Source organism: Cebus imitator, unplaced genomic scaffold (genome assembly GCF_001604975.1).
Source record: "Cebus imitator isolate Cc_AM_T3 unplaced genomic scaffold, Cebus_imitator-1.0 Scaffold130, whole genome shotgun sequence".
Classification (NCBI taxonomy): Eukaryota; Metazoa; Chordata; class Mammalia; order Primates; family Cebidae; genus Cebus; species Cebus imitator.
In genome coordinates this window covers 4,316,574-4,336,125 of record NW_016107445.1, presented here as the reverse complement: position 1 = coordinate 4,336,125, position 19,552 = coordinate 4,316,574, and the positions used below count along the sequence as shown (strand labels likewise).

General features: G+C 43.4%; 1 protein-coding gene and 1 pseudogene across 1 annotated transcript in view; one reads left to right on the top strand and one right to left on the bottom strand.

The window, feature by feature from the left end:
- Positions 1-3,370: 3,370 nt before the first annotated feature.
- On the top strand, positions 3,371-7,823 carry LOC119473066 (annotated as a pseudogene).
- A 1,581-nt stretch (positions 7,824-9,404) lies between these two features.
- MCM9 (minichromosome maintenance 9 homologous recombination repair factor) overlaps positions 9,405-19,552 on the bottom strand; it is a 145,410-nt gene continuing 135,262 nt past the window's right edge. The window contains exon 13 of the mRNA XM_017541070.2: positions 9,405-9,759. Coding sequence (XP_017396559.1) covers positions 9,732-9,759 — 28 coding nt within the window. The 3' untranslated portion in view covers positions 9,405-9,731. The remainder of the gene's footprint in view (positions 9,760-19,552) is intronic.

Genomic DNA, 19,552 nt, shown 5'->3' with positions numbered 1-19,552 from the left:
GATTTTTGCTGAGAGGTCTGCTGTGAGTCTGATAGGCTTCCCTTTATGGGTAACCTGACCTTTCTCTCTAGCTGCCCTCAGAATTTTCTCCTTTATTTCAACCCTAGTGAATCTAGCGATTATGTGTCTTGGAGTTGCTCTACTTGAGGAATATCTTTGTGGTGTTCTCTGGGTTACCTGGAGTTGAGTATTGTCCTGCCTTACTAGATTAGGAAAGTTTTCCTGAATAATATCCTGAAGAATATTTTCCAACTTGGATTCATTCTCTTCATGACATTCAGGTACACCTATCAGTCATAAATTAGGTCTTTTCACATAGTCCCATATTTCTTGGAGACTTTCCTCATTCCTTTTTACTCTTTGTTCTCTAATCTTGTCTTCTTGTTTCATTTCATTAAATAGGTGTTCGGCCTCTGATATCCTTTCTTCTGCTTGATCAATTTGACTGTTAAAGCCTGTGCATACTTTGCGAAGTTCTCATATTGATTCTTCAGTTCCATTAATTCACTTATTTTCATTTCTAAATTGTCTATTCTCATTAGCATTTCATCAAACCTTTTTTCAAAGTTCTTAGTTTCTTTACATTGGGTTAGAACATGTTCTTTTAGCTCACAAAAGTTCCTTATTATCCACCTTCTGAAGCCTAAATCTGTTAATGGAACGCACTCGTTCTCCATCAGGCCTTGTTCCCTTGATCATGAGGAACTGTGATCCCCTGTAGGAGAGGCATTCTGATTCTGGGTATTCTCAACCTTTTTACGCTGGTTTCTTCCCATCATTGTGAGTTTATCCACCTGTCATCTTTGTGATTGCCAACTTTCAAATTAGGTCTCTGAGTGGACGTCCAACTTGTTGATTCCCAGCACTGAAATCTGAGCAGCCCAGTGCATCGGCTAAAACAGCAGCATTAAGATTCATGGTGCTTTTCTGCTCAGGAATCTCCGATCTGGCTTCCCTCTTGAATCCCTTTTTCAATCAGGTAAATGGGCGACTCTGCCTTCCCGGAGCGCCAAACGTCGATCAAAAGGGACCCAGTCCCGTTTACTCTACACCTTCCCAAGGCGCTGGCAAAACCGCCACGCTGGCCACAAGAGTTGTGCTGGCGACCCATGGGGCTCCTCCGCTGGGAATCTCCTGGTCCGTGAGCAACAAAAATTCATCTGAAAGTGTGGCATCCTCTCTTTCTGTGTGCTTTCTCTGGGAGCTACAATCCTGAGCTGCTAGTGATCGGCCATCTTGGATCTCTCTCTCTTACAACTCTATTATACTATTTCTTACACATGTAATTATTTGCCTCCTAATCTGTCTACCTCTCTAGAATATTTCTTTCTTTCTGAACTATGAGCACATAGAAGGCATTCCATAAGTGTTTTTAAAACATGTAAGTCATTGAATGGTGGGAAAATTTGTGGAAAAGGGAAGCTAGGGAACTAAATACAAATTTCAATTTCACAATTTGGTGTAGCGAAAGTTTCCGTAGGCCTCTCTAGCCTCGGGGTGGGGAATGACTAGACTACTATGAACAAAACATTAGGACAGTGATGAATGCATAGGGATTCACAGCTTTCCCTTCCTGTAAGCCCAGAGGAAAATTCTGGTGTTTCTTGCTCAGTGATCTGTGCCACTTCACCGCCATCCTGATCTTAACTCACACTCATCAGGATCATCTGACACACACTTCCCATGTCAGTGGAAGGTTTTTGTCAGAAAAGGCAAGGAAAGGAAACAGGAATGGTGGGGGAGAGGGGATCCTGAGGAAGCTACAGGGCATGAAAAACACATTTCCTTCTGAATGTCATTTGAGAGATACAGGTAAAGGTTCCAATTAATTTGCTTGTTTTTGTTGTGGGTTTTTTTGTTTTTGTTTTTGTTTTTTGAGACAGAATCTCTCTCTGTCACCGAGGCTACAGTGCAGTGGCAAGATCTCAGCTCACCACAACCTCTGCCTCCTGCATTCAACCAATTCCCCTGCCTCAGCCTCCTGAACTCCTGGGATGACAGGTGTGCACCACCACGCCTGGCTAATTTTTATTTTTAGTAGAGATGGGGGTTTCATCATATTGGCCTGGCTAGTCTCCAACTCCTGACCTCAAGTGATCCTCCTGCCTCAGCCTCCCAAAATGCTAGGATTACATGTATGAGCCACTGTACCCAGCCTAATTTGCTTTTGATTTTTGGTCTGTGTTCTCTGAGAGTGACATCACAGAAAAAGATTGGGAACTTTGAAGAAAGCTGCCACTATTTTTCTTTCCACACCATTAATAGCTAAAGTTTCACTGGCTTTTAGCCTACCTCTTCAGGAAAGGGTTCAGTCCCTTTCACAATTCACAAATTACATTTGCAAGTCCCTGGAGGTTGTTTGTTTTGTGGAAAGGAATTCTGACTCTCACTGTGATGCTGGCTGCTCACGAAGTTACAGCAAGGCCACTTCATGCCTCCATAACCACCACTGGTGTCCTTGGGAAGCTGATGTCTCTGCCCACAGCATGGTCTTCACATGCACCAAAAATCTTCTATCCTCAAGTATTGTTTTTTCTAGAATCTTTACTCTGCCAGAGTCATGCTATGATCCTCACAGAGGTGGAAAGAATATTCTTTTTCCCCATCCCTGACCTTGCATTGATTTCACCTGCTGCATTTATCCCCTTTCTCCATAGAGTACAGACATGAGTCTATAGCCCAGGGTTGGCCAGCTGCCCAGGGGCAGATTGTAACTATTTGAGGCTTTACAGGTCAAATGGCATCTCCATTTCATATTATTCCTTGTTGTTTTTTCTTCTTCACAAACTTTAAACAGTACAAAAACTATTACTAACTTGGAGACAGTACAAAAACAGGCACTGAGCTTGATTTGGCCCTTGAGCCATAGTTTGCAGACCCCTGGTCTCCAGGAATTGCCTAGGAACTGGTATCTGTGATAGAAGTCTTCCTCATCTTAATTTTTCTCCAAGATGCATTTGAAAAAATTTAAAATAAAGATTTCCGGCCAGACGCGGTGTCTCACTCCTGTAATCCCAGCACTTTCTGAGGCTGAGGTGGGTGGATCACCTGAGATCAGGAGTTCGAAACCAGCCTGGCCAACATGGTGAAACTCTGTCACTACTAAAAATACAAACATTAGTCAGACGAGGTGGGAAGTGCCTGTAACTTGGGAGGCTGAGACAGGAGAATTTCTTGAACTTGGGAGGCAAAGGTTACAGTGAGCAGAGATCGCACCACTTCCCTCCAGCCTGGGCAACAAAGCGAGACTCTGTCTCANAGGTTGCAGTGATCCAAGATCGCATCGCGCCACTGTACTCCAGTCTGAGTGATGGAGTGAGACTCTGCCTCATAAAAACAAATAAATAAAATAAAAATAAAGATTGCTTCTTCTCTTCTTCAGCTGAAAAGGCATCATGCAATTCAAACTCTTGCAGTGCTGTCTCCCAGTTCAAAACACAAGTTTGAATCATCTTAGGCTCAAAATGAGAACAGGCATTAGTTCAGTTAAATTATTCTGCAAGTTGCTCCGAAGTGCGGAAGCAGGACAGGATGGCTTACATCTTGAATGGACAAGTGTTGGGAGAGCAGAGCTCATCTCCATGGAAATTATCTTTGATAACAGATTTTTTCTGAAGGATAGCCAAGTTTGTGGTTTTGTTTTTCAAAACTCTACTTCAACAACATGTGAAAAAAAGAGGCTACGAAAACTCATCTGATTCCAGATATGATAATAGAAGATGGCCACCAGGAAGCCCTCCAGGAAAAACAGGTCAAATCAATCATCTTCATGGCCCCAGTCCTCCTCCAAAGGCTGGTGGATGAGGAAGGTAAATGTCTACTCTAAGAAGCAGACAAGTGGACATGTACATTCACAGCAGAGAGAAACCACCAAGAGGCAAAGGGCTGACCACACTGGACAAGTAGATGTATGCGTATGTCTAAACAAGGATTGCCCTAGGTCTTCACAGATGAATGAGCTCATGCTGAGAATTCCCTCTTCAGGGAACTGGCCTGACTGGTATGCAGTTCTATAATTGCACGTCTGTCTCATTATCTTTTTAAAAATAGTTTACTGAAGATTTTATATAGTTCTAAGAAGTAAATATTTTTAGGTTGCAAAACTGACTCCTCGTCTTTATATAATTAAGTCACAATAAACCTGGACTCTGAAGATGATAAAAGGCTATGCATTCCGTACTTTTAGTGTCCGTGCCACCTTTTTCAACATTTGAAATATTGTTCATTGTTAATTTGTTCTCATTTATAACTAAGTCACATTGTACTTTTAAAAATTAAAAACAAAATAATCTGCAGCAGAATTAACCAAGCTTGAGATCCTTGTCAGCTCTTCACTACAGCCTAACCAATCTGTGGGTGAACACACCTGAGCTGGGGTGTGGAGAAGCCACATAAGGCCAATAGTTTCCTTGGACTTCAGGGTCCAAATGCATCTTTAAGAGGGCTGGCAAATCCGCTTTGGTTATTCCTCAGTCTGCTGAATTCACAGTATGAACACATAGCTGACAATTCTTTCTGAGCTTTTTTAAGCATAATTCGTTTGTTTAAATGATCCAGAAACTACAGCCAGATTACTGAATATTTAATATTTAGGAAGTTGAGTTGATTACAGACAAGACAATTGACCTTTGAAAATGCACTTTGCTCTTGTTATTTGAAAAATAATTTTACTTCAGTTATTTAAGATAGAGCTGCTCCTGGCTGGTGAGGAAATGGTCTGTCATGAATGTGCAAAGCAGTGACATTTGTGTAACATGGGACCTCAGGGCAGCAACCAGATGGCTCATTTCTGCTGACAAGTGAGATCCCTGCTAGACTGTGTGTGAAGACGTGCAGGCGTTATTGGAATTTTTGTTTTACCCAGAGAGAATTAGGCAATATTTACCAAAAGGATTTTCTGTGTATTTATATTTATTAGCACAGAGTATATAAGGTCATAAAATCAGTCATTCATTTGGTAAATATTCTGTGTGAGGCCCTGTGCTGTACTGATACCCAAATATTTAAGCAAAGTGAATACATCTGCTTAATAAAAAATTACAACTCATCCCAAAGAAAGAATATTGAAAACAACTGTCCTAATGTGTGGTCACCTTATGTAGAGGACATAAATCCTATAGCTATCTGCAGTTGCCAGTATCACAAGCTATGCAAAAATACAAAGTAAAACACACACACACACACACACACACACACACACACACACACACCAGTGCTTTATGGGAATGGAAAAGGAAGCTAGGTCTACCTCTTTAATTAAAGAATATATTCTCTAACCTTTTAGATACTTGAAAACTAATTTAAACTCTGAAGTAAAAAGCGAAGACTCATCTATTAAGTGATCACTGCCTTGCCCCAAGGCAACTGTAGATCCCAAATGTAATCATTGAAATGTCAGCATTTTCCTTCCCTTTTTCTGCAGTGATACACAGAGCTCCATTGTCTGTTCTCTCAGGCAGCTCAGGCTGGCAGATTCCACCTGAAATCACACAGTGCAATTCTCCTTCCTCGGGAGTGGAAATGCTTGGGGAGGACAATTTGGCTCGGCCAGTTAGTTCAGCTCACACAGCTGTAGCCTGCTGGCAGGAGAATGGGCTTAGCTCTGGACCGGGCACTGAGCGGGAGGAGGTCTCAAGCCTGAAGCCTGCCCTCATTGGGATCATAGCCCACTGACCCACACTGCTGACCTTGGCACTGAGCAGAAGCAGGGCTCCCAAACATCACTAGGGGATTTCCCTAGGACAACTAGAGCGCTGTCTCTGTGTGCTGAAAATCCATACTAGAGGGGATGACATCCACAGATGACCAAAGGAAACTGAGTCCTGCACAAAGACTTTACATGGGATGAAAGAGTTGTCTCCAGGTGTGTGTGTGTGTTGCATGTGTCATGGGTTGGGAGTAGGGAGTTGTAAAGGGGTGGAGAAGGAACATTGTTATTCTTGGGAGCTTGAGCAAGATCCCATTCGATTTTTATCTCACAAGTTGCAACAACAAAAACAAAAAAGTTTCAGATGAATTATATAAGGAAAAATTAAAGAGATTGTGGGCAGATCTGAGAATGATTTAGAAGAAACAACAGCTCTTTGTGGCTGATTAGATATGTGAAGCAAGGGAGAAGGAAGTGTTAGGGCAGATAGATTTCTGGCAACCATGGGCTCCATGTGCCTCTCTCAGACGTGGAGCCAGTGTGACCATTGCCTGAATTACCCACTAACCCCTGCCTTGGGCTGCTCTCCCACCAAATTCAAACAAGACAGGTCCTGGATTCCTTACTATAACAGTTGCTGCATTTTGCCTGCATATAATAAATATGATTTTTGAACCAAAAACTTGGGACACACAGATTCCTCTTCAGTCTGACAATGGGACAGGACTGTGTCTCCAGTGAGGGTGTAAGGTCCTCAAGATGGTTCTGCTTTTAGGACTCTGAGGGTGTACTCCAAGGTGGGATTGGAAAGGTTGGAAGCCCTCTGGTGGTATGTGTCCTAGGTCCTCTGGTCATGAGAACCATAGCTGACCTCATAAAGACATTAGGGAGGAGACTGATCCGTATAAATCTCAGGATTCCATAAACCTCATGTGTGGCCTCTGAAAGTATTCTATTTTCCAAACCATTTTAATCTCATAAAAAAGCCCAAAGAAAGTCAAACTTGAACAGTGCTTCTTATTTCTTTCCTTTTCATTAACAACAACAACAACAAAAATCTCTAACCCATTTCTTTATCAACAAGCCTACGTTCCATTTCCAGGCCAGCTGGAAATTGCATGAAGAAGACATCACTTCGGGGCCTTTTGCAAAGACAGAGCAGGAGGTGCATTCTCATGCACCACAGCTGAAGTGCTGTGATTAGGTGCAGACAGCAGCTTTCAAACCAGTGTATAGCCCAGCAATAATAGGCTTTCCCTACAGTCTCTGGAAACTATAGGAGCTGTTATTTAAGATTTGATGGGAATTTATCAACTTTTTGATTAAAGAAATAAAAATTTTAAGTCATCTTCTCTAATCACAGTGCTTTCTTTGGAATTCTGCTTCTGGCTGTGTCTTACTTGGTTGGAAAGCAGCTGTCTGTGGTGTTTCAACACACCATGATGCAGACTGCCTTTTCCAGGATATTTGTATACAAAACAACAGTGGAAGATAAGGCAGAGGGCAGGTTTGTTTCCTGGCAAGGATCATAAAGAGAATGTCCCTCTCCAGGAGAAAGACTGGGCAGGCTTGTTAACAGTCCCCTTGTAAGACTGGGAGCACCTTCAGCTCCAGGTTCCTTGGCTGTGACACAATGTGCCATATACACAGCAGCCACCTGGGCCCACCTCTGCATCACCCCCATGGGACTTGGAGCTCCTGGGGACCTCATGGGAACATGAAGGTCACACTGCCAGCTGTGCTGACATGAGGTCTTTTGTTGCTGATTGGGAGTCTCATGTGTTCTGCTAGCATCAATGGAGCTGTGACTGGTTCACTTGTGAGCTTCCAAGCAGGGCAAAAATCTCAGATCCTTCAGGGTTCTTGACATTATTCTCTCTCATCATCCTTTCGGCTCATCATTTGATTTAAAAGTTGAGGGAGATTAGAGAGAAGTTGTGATAAAGACAACAAAAGCAAATTATGTGGCTAATGTGAGATTAATACTGCTCTCTTCAGGGTCCTGCCAGCTTCCCGTTATCGTTACTTTTCCCCTGCCCCCATCTGAGCAAGCATCAGGCCAGTGAATTGCAGACACAAACCTAGTTATCATTAGTTTCTGGCCAGGTATGGTGGCTCATGCCTGTAATCTCAGCACTTTGGGAGATTAAGGAAGGAGGACTGCTTGAGTTCAGGAGTTCGAGACCAGCCTGGGCAACATAGCAAGACCCCATCTCTACAAAGAACTTCAAAAAATTATCCAGGAATGGTGGTGTGAACAAACATGTGGTCCTAGCTACTCAGGAGGCTGAGGTTGGAGGATCACTTGAGGCTGCGGTGAGCTATGATCACACCACTGCCCTCCAGCCTAAATGACACAGCCAGACCCTGTCTCAATAATAATAATCGTTCTACCACTTACTGAGTGCCTGGTATCAGCCATTCCTCATTCCATGATCTGTTTCTCCCAATAATTTTGAAAGTCTGGTATTGTTACCAACCTGAAGCTAGGAAGGGCTGAGAAACTTAACTGCGATATCACAGAGCCTCATGATGGGGCAGGATTCTTATGTGTATTTATCTAGTAGCAAAGCTCATGTTCCTTCCACTGCAACCACATACTACCTCAGCTATTAGAATAGGATTTCAGAGGAAAATAAGAAACATGTGAATGGTGACGCTGGCTGGTTTGTGTAGCTTCCTCTCCTCAGTGTCTACTCCAACCCTATTTCCTGATTCACTGCCCTGTTTCACTTGGCCCCATTACTTCCAATCACAGCTGTTCCTCGACCCTTTTCCTGTTAGCATCTCCTCTCTTTTTTATTTTTTAAATTTAGCATCTCTTCTTAAATGCAGAGATATTCATAATATTTTTTTCACAGCTGATTAGAAATCTGTGCGTGAGGAGATGGGCTAAGAGGTACAGGGTAATGCATGATGTGAGAGAATAATGACAAGAAGTGTGTGATGAACTGGCCCTCAGCAGCAGTGAGAGTAATCCATGACCTCATCTTCCAGTCTGTGGGGCTTCCTAGGCGTCCACCGGAAACCTGAGTTTGGAGCACACTCTCCAAGTCTTTCCCATGGGGGCTCATTTGAGGGATGGCTGCCATCCAGCCTGTATTTCCAGGATATGAGACTTTGATTCTTTGTAGTGTTCAACTTTAAAGGAAAGGCATTTTGATGATTCTTTAAAGGGGAAGGGCATTTGAAGAAAAGTTAAACGAAAACAGAAAAATCCACAACTGGTCAGGTGTGGTGGCTCACGCCTGTAATCCCAGCTCTTTGGGGGTCCGAGGCGGGTGGATCACGAGGTCAGGAGTTCAAGACCAACATGGTGAAACCCTGTCTCTACCAAAAATACACTAATTAGCTGGGCATGGTGGCACATGCCTGTAGTCCCAGCTGCTCGGGAGGCTGAGGCAGGAGAATCACTTGAACCTAGGAGGTGGAGGTTGTACTCCAGCACGAGTGACAGAGTGAGACTCTGTCTCAAAAAAAAAAAAAAAGAAAGAAAGAAAAAGAAAAGAAAAATCCACAACTCATTTTCATTTGCAGTCACATGGCCCCTGCTGCCACAGCTATTAAATTCCCTGTGATCTGTGAGCAGGTGGTGGAACACCTACTAAATGAGCTACCCACTTACACATTTCCAAGCACCTCTATTGTCCCACAATTCACCAAACTCCTCAGCCCTGGAGATGCCTTGGGGTGTGGAAGATTTGAAAACAAAAGTGTATTTACAAATTCACCCTCACCATTATATAGCATAATATACTATATTTCCCCAGCAAAATTTTTATCCATTGCTGCCTTCAAGAGTATAGGCACATGCTAAAATATATGAGTTCAATAGTTTATTGTTAGTTTAATCTACTAGAGCTGAGTTGGTAAAAATTATATAGTTGAGAAGCCATTTGGAAAGGTGGAGATGCAAAAAGACCAGAGTCAGAGGAAAGGGTAGAGAACGGAAAATATTGGTTCATGAAATAACGGAATTGATTCAAGTCACTGTGGCTAACCTAGAAGGCCCAGCGAAGGGCAAAAGATCTGCAAACCTACCTTTACTGGTGTATTTCTTCTTATTCAGCTGACCTCATTCTGTTCAGGTCACAATGCTCAGGCCTCTGGAACTGTGCAGGAGGGAAATAAAGAGACCAGTGATGAGACCAAGGGAGGGAACTGGGCCTGGCCTTGGAGGGTGCACCCACAGAGGTTCCCAAAAGGAAAGAAGACACAGTTCACAGTTTTCAATCTGTTTACCGGCAGCCTCTGGCAGTCACATCAACTACCCACAGTCACATCAACTACAGCTTGCCCTCCCGTCAGCCCAGCAGCTGTGGGCCACTTTTTGATTGATGTGAATCCTGCTTACCGCATGTCTCCTCACTCTGACTGATTTGGCCAAGTCATACTGTGGTTTTGTGGACAGTCAAGATTATGCAAAAGCATCAGGTTTGTGTTGGCTTGGTGGCTTGTGGAACAAGGTTTACTTCTTGTTGATTTGAGTTTGGTGTTTTTGTTTTTGGTGTGAAAAATGTGACAGCTTTTTTTTTTTTTTNCATAATTTATTGTCTGCATAATATTGTATTTCATCTTATAGATATATCATTTATGTATTCTTCAACTGCAAGAATTTTATTTTTCTAATTTTTCCACACTCTTAAAGCAGTTTTTTGTTGTTATACTACATTTACTTCATGTTATTTACTTCATGTTTTATATATATATATATATTTCCCTTATTTTTATATATTTCAGAAACATTTTTATTGGCTGTTATTACATAATGTGCATATACTAGTTTAATCTTCTGTTCTTGGATATTTAGATTGTTTCTAATTTTACCTCTTTTTTTTTTTTTTTTTTTTTTTTGAGACAGAGTCTGGCTGGCTTGCCCAGGCTGGAGTGCGGTGGCATGATCTCGACTCACTGCAATCTCTGCCTCCTGGATTCAAGTGATTCTCCTGCCTCATGAGTAGCTGGGTCTACAGGCAGACACCACCACACCCAGCTAATTTTCCTATTTTTAGTAGAGACAGGGTTTCACCATGTTAGTTAGGCTGGTCTTGAACTACTGACCTCAAGTAATCCACCTGCTTCCAAAAGTGCTGGGATTACTGGTGTGAGACACAGCACCTGCCCATGTGACAGCTTTTAACACCGTAGTATCTTAAAGACAAGGTAGGGGATGTCACGAGGTTGGGGCATGTGACCCTTATATCTCTGTATATTTCTTTCTAATGCACCTATTTCTGTCTCTGGGCCTTGGTGCATTTCTGTCAATCACTTCTCTTTTTAACTGTCTGTCTCTATTTCTCTCCTCTGGTTTTGCCCCTCTCCACTTCCCATCCTTTTCTTCCCATTCATTTACTGAAAGTTGAATTGAATGCCAGCCACTGTCTATTGTCTCTAACAATAATAAAATTCCCCTACATCATGTTGATCCTATGTTAGTCTACACAGTATGTTGAGCCCCTCCAAGCTGGTAAGAAATGAGCTGGTAAAATGAGAGCACGAGCTCCTGGGAACAGAGTGAAAAGAGACTAAAATGTCTGTGAAAATGAAACATTTAATTAAGCTCCCGGATTTTAAACTTTTTCAAACATGAAACATATGGCTCTATAAAGTATGGAACAGAAACCAAAAAACTGACAAGCTGGTCAAAGTTTGCCTTTCTTTCAAATCTAGAATCAAGGCATTTAAATGTTAAAATGATTCAGATCCATGACTGGGATGCTCCCTAATTCATTTTTCTCTTTAAATGGTCAGAATACAGGCCAGGCTCAGTGGCTCGCGCCTGTAATCCTGGAATTTTGGGAGGCTGATGCAGGCGGATCACTTGAGGCCAGGAATTCAAGACCAGCTCGACTAACATAGCGAAACCCCATCTCTACTAAAAATACAAACTATAAGCTGAGTGTGGTGGCGCACACCTATAATCCCAGCTACGTGGGAGGCTGAGGCAGGAGAATCCTTGAACCTGGGAGGCGGAGGGTACAGTGAGCTAAGATGGCACTACTGTACTCCAGGCCTGGGTCACAGAGTGAGACTCTGTCTAAAACAATTACTAAAATAAAATAAATGACTAGAATACAGAACTCTTTAGGGCCTCAGGCCATGAGCACTTTCAGAATCCTACACACAGTAAAGCCTGCAGAGCCAGCACTGCGCCACCCTACATGTAGGAGGTACTAAACATACAAGTTGAAATTCATTTTTTAAAAAATGCTGGAAATTGTTTTCCCTGGAATATACAATCATACTTTAAGACCCTCTGAATTGCCTGTAATTACTGGAAGGCCTCATGTTTCACACCAATAATTCCAGCATTAGTGGGAAGCTCAGAAGACATGAGGAAAGACAGAATTCATTATTAATGACAGTAATGCCGCCCTCTGAGGAAACACAGTGCATCTAATGCCCAGCTGACTTCATCTTTCCGTCAATAAGTCCATGCTCTCTCATAGTTTATGGCACCCATTGGTCGGCTCACTGGAGAGGACCACAGCTCATTAACAAACACACTTTGGCCTTAATTAAGCTACTCTTTCCGGTCTATGATACTACTTCAAGGGTACTACATCAATATAAATTGAGATTTTTCCTGCTTTATTTTACTCTTATTATAGAACTGAATTCAGATTATTTATTTTAAAAGATGATTCAATTAAGCTCCACTTATCTAATGAAATGCACACATTCTCACATATTTTATATTTTAATATGAGATGAATTCACTTGGAAGAGTAATTTCTTTTTTGCCTCCTCCTCCTGCTCCTTCTTAACTAGGGGTCTGTGAGTGAATCTGTTTGCTAGGGCTGCCATAATAAAGTAACCACAGGCTGGGGGGGCTTCACCTCCAGAAATTCATTCATTTTCTCATGGGCCGGGAGGCTAGAAGTCCAAGATCAAGGTGTTGGCAGTGTTCATTCCTTCTGAGGGCTGCGAGGGAAAGAGCTGCTCTAGGACCCTTGCCTTGGCTTATGGATTGCTGTCATCTCCTCCCTGTGTTTTAGTCTGTTCTCATGCTGCTTATGAAGACATACCTGAGACTGGGTGATTATAAAGGAAAGAGATTTAATTAACTCACAGTTCCACATTATCGGGGAGGCCTCGCAATCACGGCAGAGGGCAAGGAGGAGCAAGTCACATTGTACATGGCAGCAGGGAAAAGAGAATTTGTGCAGGGGAACTCCCCTTTATAAAACCATCACATCTCGTGAGACTTATTCACTGTCATGAGAGCAGCATAGGAAAGACCCACCCCCATGATTCAATCACCTCCCACTAGGCCCTTCCCACATCACATGGGAATTGCAGGAACTACAATTCAAGGTGGGATTTGGGTGGGGACAAAGCCAAACCATATCACATTGTCGTTCCTCTGTATGTGTCTGTGCCAAATCTCCTATTCTCATAAGGTCAGGGCCCACCCTAATGACCTCATTTTAACTTAATTCCTTTGTAAAGACCATATCTCCAAATACAGTCCCATTCTGAGGTACTGAGGGTTAGGATTTCAATGTATTAATTTGGGGAAGTGGCTGGGAAGGAGGTGGTTGTTAGGCCATTCTTGCATTACTGTAATGGAATACATGAGGCTGGGTAATTTATTTAAAAAGAGGGCTAATTGGCTGAGGGTTCTGCAGACCGCTTAGGAGGCATGGCACTGGCACCTGCTTAGCTTCTGGGGAGGCCTCAGGGAGCTTTTATTCACGGCAGAGGTGAAGCTGCACGCCACCTGGCGAGAGTAGGAACAAGGGGAGGGAGGGGCCACACACTTTTCAACAATCAGGTCTCATGAGAACTCACCATCCTGAGGACAGCACCAAGCCACGAGGGATCTACCTCCATGACCCAAACACCTCCCACCAGGCCCCACTCCAACACTGGGGATTACCATTCAACATGAGATCTGTGTGGGACAAACATCCAAACTATAGCAGGGGGACAAAATTCACTCCATAATGATGAACAAAAGGTGACATTTCCAAGGAGAGACAATGGAACACATGGTTAAGGGCACCATCTCTGGAGTCAGATCATATGTGTCAGATCCTAACCTGCCTCTCACCTATGTAACCTTGGGCAAGTCCCTTTTCTTCCCTTCAGTTCAATTTTTTTTTTTTTTTTTTTGAGATGGAGTTTAACTCTTGTTGCCCAGGCTGGAGTGCAATGGCCAGTCTTGGCTCATCACAACCTTTGCCTCCCGGGTTCAAGCGATTCTCCTGTCTCAACCTCCCGAGTAGCTGGAACACCCGGCTACTTTCTTGTATTTTTAGGAGATATGGGGTTTCTCCATGTTGGTCAGGCTGGTCTTGAACTCCCAACCTCAGGTGATTCATCCACCTCGGCCTCCCAAAGTGCTGGGATTACAGGCGTGAGCCACTGCACTTGGCCGCAATTACCCTTTCTTCAAAATGGGTTAATAATGATACTTGCTGCAGGGAGCTTTATGATTTTTACATAGAAAGCCCTTTGTAAGCATTTACTACAATAATTTCAAGCTTTTCCCTTAAAATGCTTAATGGGTCCTTATGCATTTTCCTCATAAGAGAAATGAATAATGTGTTGATATCCCATAAAAAAGTAAAAAGTATCTGTATACTTGTGGTGAGGTGAATTGAGATGTCTATTTTAAAACCATATTTTATAATCACAATTTTCTTTTATACTCAAAACTTATAATGCCCCTTGTGTTAGGGCATGAGATGGATTGTGGGCCATATGTTGCAGATTTCAGCCGAGACTCCACCCTGCCAGCCTTCTCAGCCAACCCCTATCTCTTCTCCCCGATCTGAACCAGAGGCAGCCAGATTAAGTCATGAGAGGTTTGCCCTCACAAATGGGATTAACGTCCTTATAAAGGAGGCTTCAGGGAGCTACCTGGCACTTTCCCCCTTCCACTCTCTGCCACACGAAGACACAGCATTTGTCTCTATCTGCATATGAGGAGGTGAGGAGGTCGGAAGAATATGTCATATTGGAAGCAGCAAGCAGCCCTCACTAGACACTGAATCTGCTGGGGCCTTGATCTTGGACGTCCCTGCCTCCAGAACCATGAGAAATAAGTTTCAATTATTTATAAAAGACCCAGTCTGAATACTTTATTATAGCAGCAAGAACAAACTAAACAACATCTCTGCCTTAGCTAAACTGGGGATTAGCTCCTTGTATTCCTCTTTGGTACCTCCATCATAACCTGCACACATCTAAGGACTTTTTCTTTTTTTTTTTTTTGAGACGGATTTTTGCTCTGTCACCAGACTGTAGTGCAGTGGCACAATCTTGGCTCACTGCCCAGGTTCAAATGATTCTCCTGCCTCAGCCTCCTGAGTAGCTGGGACTACAGGCACATGCCACCAAACCCAGCTAATTTTTATTATTTTAGTAGAGATGGGGTTTCACCATGTTGACCAGGCTGGTCTTGATCTCTTGACCTTGTGATCCACCCTCATCAGCCTCCCAAAGTGCTGGGATTACAGGCGTGAGCCACTGAGCCTGGCCAGCACTTTTTCTAATGGAATTGCTATATCATTGCTTCATCTCTCCTAACACACTGAGTTCCCTGGGGTCAGAAGCCTCGTGTGGTCATTTCTAAACCTCACTGTCCAGCGTAGTACATGCTAACATAGTAGATGCTTCAAGGGGTTTGTCTTTCCCCAATTACGTAGACCACTGAAATCATTTGTGTGCCCAGCTCCTCCTGGAGGACAAGGGGCCAAAGTCATAATAATTTTTTATTCCATCTCCATAAGAATTCTTGATGTCAAAGAATAAAACCCATCTGTGTTATGTATAAAAGGATTTCGCTAAAAGGAATTGGGTAGCTCACTGAATCAGTAAGAAGATCAGGAAATTTGACTTGACCAGGAGTGATGGCTCACGACTATAATCCCAGCACTTTGGGAGGCGGAAGCGAGCGGATCACTTGAGGTCAGGAGTTCGAGACCAGCCTGGCCAACATGGCAAAACCCTTCTCTACTAAAAATACAAACATTAGCTGGGTGTGGTGGTACACATCTGTAATCCCAGCTGCTCAGGAGATTGAGGCAGGAGAATTGCTTGAATCCGGGAGGCAGAGGTTGTAGTGAGCTGAGACTGCGTCACTGCACTCCAGCCTGGATGACAGAGCAAGACTCCAACTCAAAAAAAGAAAAAAAGAGAAAACTGGACTTGGACACAGGTATAAAAAAGGCAAAGCAGAGGCAGTGTGGGCCACAGTCAACATCACACTATCAAACTAGGCCACTTGATGTCCAGCACGCACTGCTGTCCCATGGCATTACCAGCTGTTCCTAGAAAATAGATGTCATTGTGACACCTACCATAGCCCTCCCACTGGGTAGGTTATCCACCCTTCCTATTGCCTGAACTCTCTGCTCCCAAGTCCAAATGGGGTGTGGAGCCTTAAAGTGCTGATCCTCTCAGTTTAAGGGGAAGCTGGGAAGGTAGTTGGTATTTCCAACCTGGCCGGAGAAGGTATGGGAATTCCTCAGTGAAGATAGATCAGATATTGGTGGATAGAAAAATTTAAAATACCAGTTATAGATCCCTTAGGTCTAGCACAGGCTGGCAAATAGTAAGTGCTAAGTAAAAGCAGATTTTAAAAAATGAGGTATGAATAAATGTCCTCTGAATGTGTTTCCAAAAACCCACTTTGCCAAGGGGAATCTTAATCTGGCCCTACAATAACATATTTCAGATGAGGAGAGAAGGAGAAAAGAGGATTGGAGAAAAACCTAACATGTATTAAGTGTCTGTGACATGCCAGGTGCTGTGCAGGCACATTAGATGTGCTCCTGCAGGCAGGTGAGGCAATCCTGACGAGGCAGGGACCATCAGTGTCTATGTTATCATTCATCATCTCCCCAGCACCTAGCGCAGTGCCTGGCATACCGTAGGGACTGGATAAATGCTTGTTGTTGATGTTGTAATCTGACAGAGGAGTTTTGTGCTGCTTTGTTGGTGTTCAGCACCTTAGGTTTCGGTGGTCACAAAACTAGTGAGTAGCAGCTGCCAGGCACCCAATCCAGTACTCTCTCCATCCTCACACCTGTATGGATGCCAAACTGTGCATCGCGCTGTGCAGTCTATCACTTGCATGGGATTCTGGGATTTTTAAAAGGCTTCTGATGAACAAAATCCCTTTGAGGACCTGTGGATTTGGAATCTGAGTGCCTGCCCCCAACCTCCCAAAAGAATCACATTATTAAATGTATATTCTTTCAGATTACAGTTTTCTATAAAATGGACTTTGACCTCATGGCTCAGGAGGTTTCAAAGCCCTGTCACAGCCTTGCTCTCTAGGTATGCATTTTTAAAGTCTTTAGAAGGTACAACAGTTTTTCCAAAATGATCAAACGACACGCCTCCTGAAGTGCCCTCCCCTTCTCCTGGCCCACTCCTCAGCTGGCGTCTGCATCTGCCAGAAGTGATCAAACGAGGCTGATTTCTGAAGAAATGTTTTCATCATGAGAATTGCAAGCCTGCAAGCCTCCGGCTTTTGCTTGTCAATTCACACGTTTCCAGCCTTTTTAGTTCCTTTTTCAGAGATGCTTCCTGCCCCCTAGTGGTGGGAAGCAGCAGAAAGGACAGGCTGACCTAGATTCTGTTTCCAGGGCTGACTATTCACTCGTTAGAGCAATCGTTGTTCGATGCAAGCAAAAGCAGGAAACAAACAAAAACCCTTTCATAGTGGTGCTCCAGGGTCTGGCTGTTAACTTTTGAGCAAGAAAAAGTTGTTCATGAAAATTAAAAAGTATTTGAGCACAGTTGATGGAAAATAAAAAGGAATCTTTTGCAGGGCCACACCTTGCCATCCTCCAGGGTCGTCATTCTCAATGTGGACGGCTCTGCCCCGCGTTGGGAGGTGCTGCCACTCTGCAGTGTCACCGTATTTCCTATTTGCTGGACCAAGCCCAAGGCAAGGACTCCCCTGCTCTGGACAGTGTGAGCAGCTGCTGAGGTCTACATGCAGAGGAAAGGAGACCGGCTCTCATCTCGACACAGGTGCCCTGGCTTAGTACACATCAGGAAAGGGCTGCCCTACACTTTTCCTTCTGGAAGCAAACAATGAGTGAATGGGAGATGCACCAAGAAATCTTATGACTTCAGCTACTTAGTCATGCCCTGCTTTGCCCTGACAGTCACATTTCTTTTGGGAGCTGTCCTAAGACGGTTGATGGAACACTGGCTTTGGAATCAAACAGTTCCAGCTCCACTGCAATCCATGTTAGCTGTGTGACCTAGAAAATTAACTGAGCCCTTCTGATCCTGTTTTCATCCATAAAGCAGAGCTGACACTTTTCTTACAGAATTGCTATGAGAACTAAATAAATATCTCTGTGTATATCTCGTATCTATTATACATATAGTCATGTGTCAGTGTTGGGGATGCATTTTGAAAAATGCATTGCTACACAATTTCATCTTTGTGCAGCATGTTACTGCACTGAATACTGTAGGCAGTTGTAACACAAATAAGTATTTGTATCTCTAAACACACCTAAACAGAAAAGGTACAGTAGAAATACCATATAAAAGATAAAAATGGCACACTTGTATAGGGCAATTACCACGAAAGGACCCTGTAGGATTACAAGTTGCTCTCGGTGAGTCAGTGGGTGGGGGGTGAGTGAATAGACCCAGGACATTACCATACACTACTGTAGACTTTATAAACACGGTACACTTAGGCTACACTACATTTGTTTAAAAATATTTTTCTGGGCCAGGTATGGTGGCTCATGCCTATAATCCCAATACTTTGGAGGATAAATTTAAGCCAGGAATTTGAGACCAGCCTGGACAACATAGTTAGATCCCAGTCTTACAAAAAATGTAAAAATTAGCCATGTGTGGTGCCATGTGCCATTAGTCCTAGCTCCTTGGAAGGGAGGAGGGTTGCTTTAGCCCAGGAGTTCAAGGCTACAGTGAGCGATGGTTACACCACTGCACCCCAGCCTGGGCAACAGAGCAAGATCCAATCTCCAAATATATGGTCGTTCTTCAACAATAAATTTTAGGTTATTGTAAATTTTTTCCTTTCCAAACTTAAAATTTTTTATTCTTTTGTAATAACAATTAGCTTAAAACACACATTATAGAGCTGTACAAAAATATTTTTCTTTATATCCTTATTCCATAAGCTTTTTACTTTTTAACCTGTTTTGCTAAAAACAAGGGCACAGGCCATGCACGGTGGCTCACACCTGTAATCCCAGCACTTTGAGAGGCCGAGCAGGGCAGATCACGAAATCAGGAGATCAAGTTCATCCTGACTAACACGGTGAAACCCTGCCTCTACTAAAAATACAAAAAATTAGCCAGGTGTGGTGGTATACACCTGTAGTCCCAGCTACTCAGGAGGCTGACTCAGGAGAATCACTTGAAGCCAGGAAGCAGACGTTGCAGTGAGCTGAGATCGCTCTACTGCACTCCAGCCTGGGGGACAGAGCAAGACTCCAACTCAAAACAACAACAGCAACAACAACAAAGAAACAAACAAACACACATTAGCCCAGACCTGTACAAGGTCAGGATCATCAAGACATCACTAAGTGACAGGAAATTTTCAGCGCTGTTACAATCATATGGGAGCAACATGGTAAATGTGCCCCATGGTTGACACAAACGTTGTATGGCACATGACTGCATGTGTTTGTCTGTGTGTATATGTGTGTGTGTGTGTGTGTGTGTGTGGACACAAAGCATCTAATATGATGCCTAACACACAGCAGGTGCTCACTCCCAGTATCTTCCTCCCCCCTCCCATATCTTCATCATCGTGGACTCTCCCAGGTCTCTCCATGCCTGGGAGGACTGCAGTCCTTACTCCATAAGGCCTATCAACACCCCAGCAGTCTTCATGTTCTGCTCTTAATCCAGAGAGGGGTAAGACAACTGTGCTCACCAGATTCT